This window comes from Penaeus monodon, chromosome 15, assembly GCF_015228065.2.
Source record: "Penaeus monodon isolate SGIC_2016 chromosome 15, NSTDA_Pmon_1, whole genome shotgun sequence".
Taxonomy (NCBI): domain Eukaryota; kingdom Metazoa; phylum Arthropoda; class Malacostraca; order Decapoda; family Penaeidae; genus Penaeus; species Penaeus monodon.
The window spans coordinates 3,253,499-3,254,326 of NC_051400.1; the positions used below are offsets into that span (position 1 = coordinate 3,253,499).

The 828-nt window shown below is 32.9% G+C and overlaps 1 protein-coding gene across 1 annotated transcript in view; it reads right to left on the reverse strand.

The window, feature by feature from the left end:
- The window catches only part of LOC119581633 (FERM, ARHGEF and pleckstrin domain-containing protein 1-like), a gene marked incomplete at both ends in the record, with an annotated part of 41,567 nt that continues 40,739 nt past the window's right edge, over nt 1–828 (reverse strand). Inside the window, 2 exon segments of the mRNA XM_037929754.1 lie at nt 1–281; nt 588–712. Coding sequence (XP_037785682.1) covers nt 161–281; nt 588–712 — 246 coding nt within the window.

An 828-nucleotide genomic window follows, 5' to 3' on the forward strand; every position in this document is an offset into this window, starting at 1 on the left:
ATTACTCAACTGAAGAATTTACATGGCTATGTTTCAGAGAAACTTCAATGGATCTTTCTATTATTGCCAATACCAAGAAACCTCTAAAATACATTTTTTTAAAAATCACAAGTCCTTTTAATAAAAGAAATCAGATCAGTGGAGAATATCAGTTAGGGAATTACAACCTAATGCTCTCATTTTCACTCTCTTTACGGCTAAAGAGACGAGTCCGTGCTGAGTTCTGAGTAGCTGTAGAAATTACTTCCATCCAGCGAGAGAAAGTGAATTCGGATTCCGCTCTGGAGGAAAGTAAAGAAATTGGCATTAAACACTTATAATAATTTAAAAATTTCAACTTTCTCTCCATAATCATAAATAATTGGAATGTTTTCTCAATATCACTTAATATTGAGAATGTTACCATTTAGCAAAATACACTAAACATCAAACTGTCATACAGAGTTTCAAATACCATTAGATCACAACATTGCTTAATATTTGGAGTATCTTTTGTTAGTAATTATAAGTTATTACAGATACAAGTGATTTTGATCAACGAAATGTACCTGTATCAATAAGCACCACAGGTACATGATGGTACATACCTGAAGAAATAAACATGGTTCTTAAACTGGAGCTTAAAGACAAACTCCTTCTGTATTTGGTCATCTTCTCCAGGTGTAGTTATAGTGTACCCAAGCAATGGAAGTGAAGCCAGAGGGAAATCATCCTGAAAGAGATTTTTCATCATTCAAGTGCAGGACATATGTTAAACTAAGTGTAAATAAAACACAAAGGGAAGAGCAAGAAAATGCATGAATATGTTAAGGTCTTTTCACTATATTC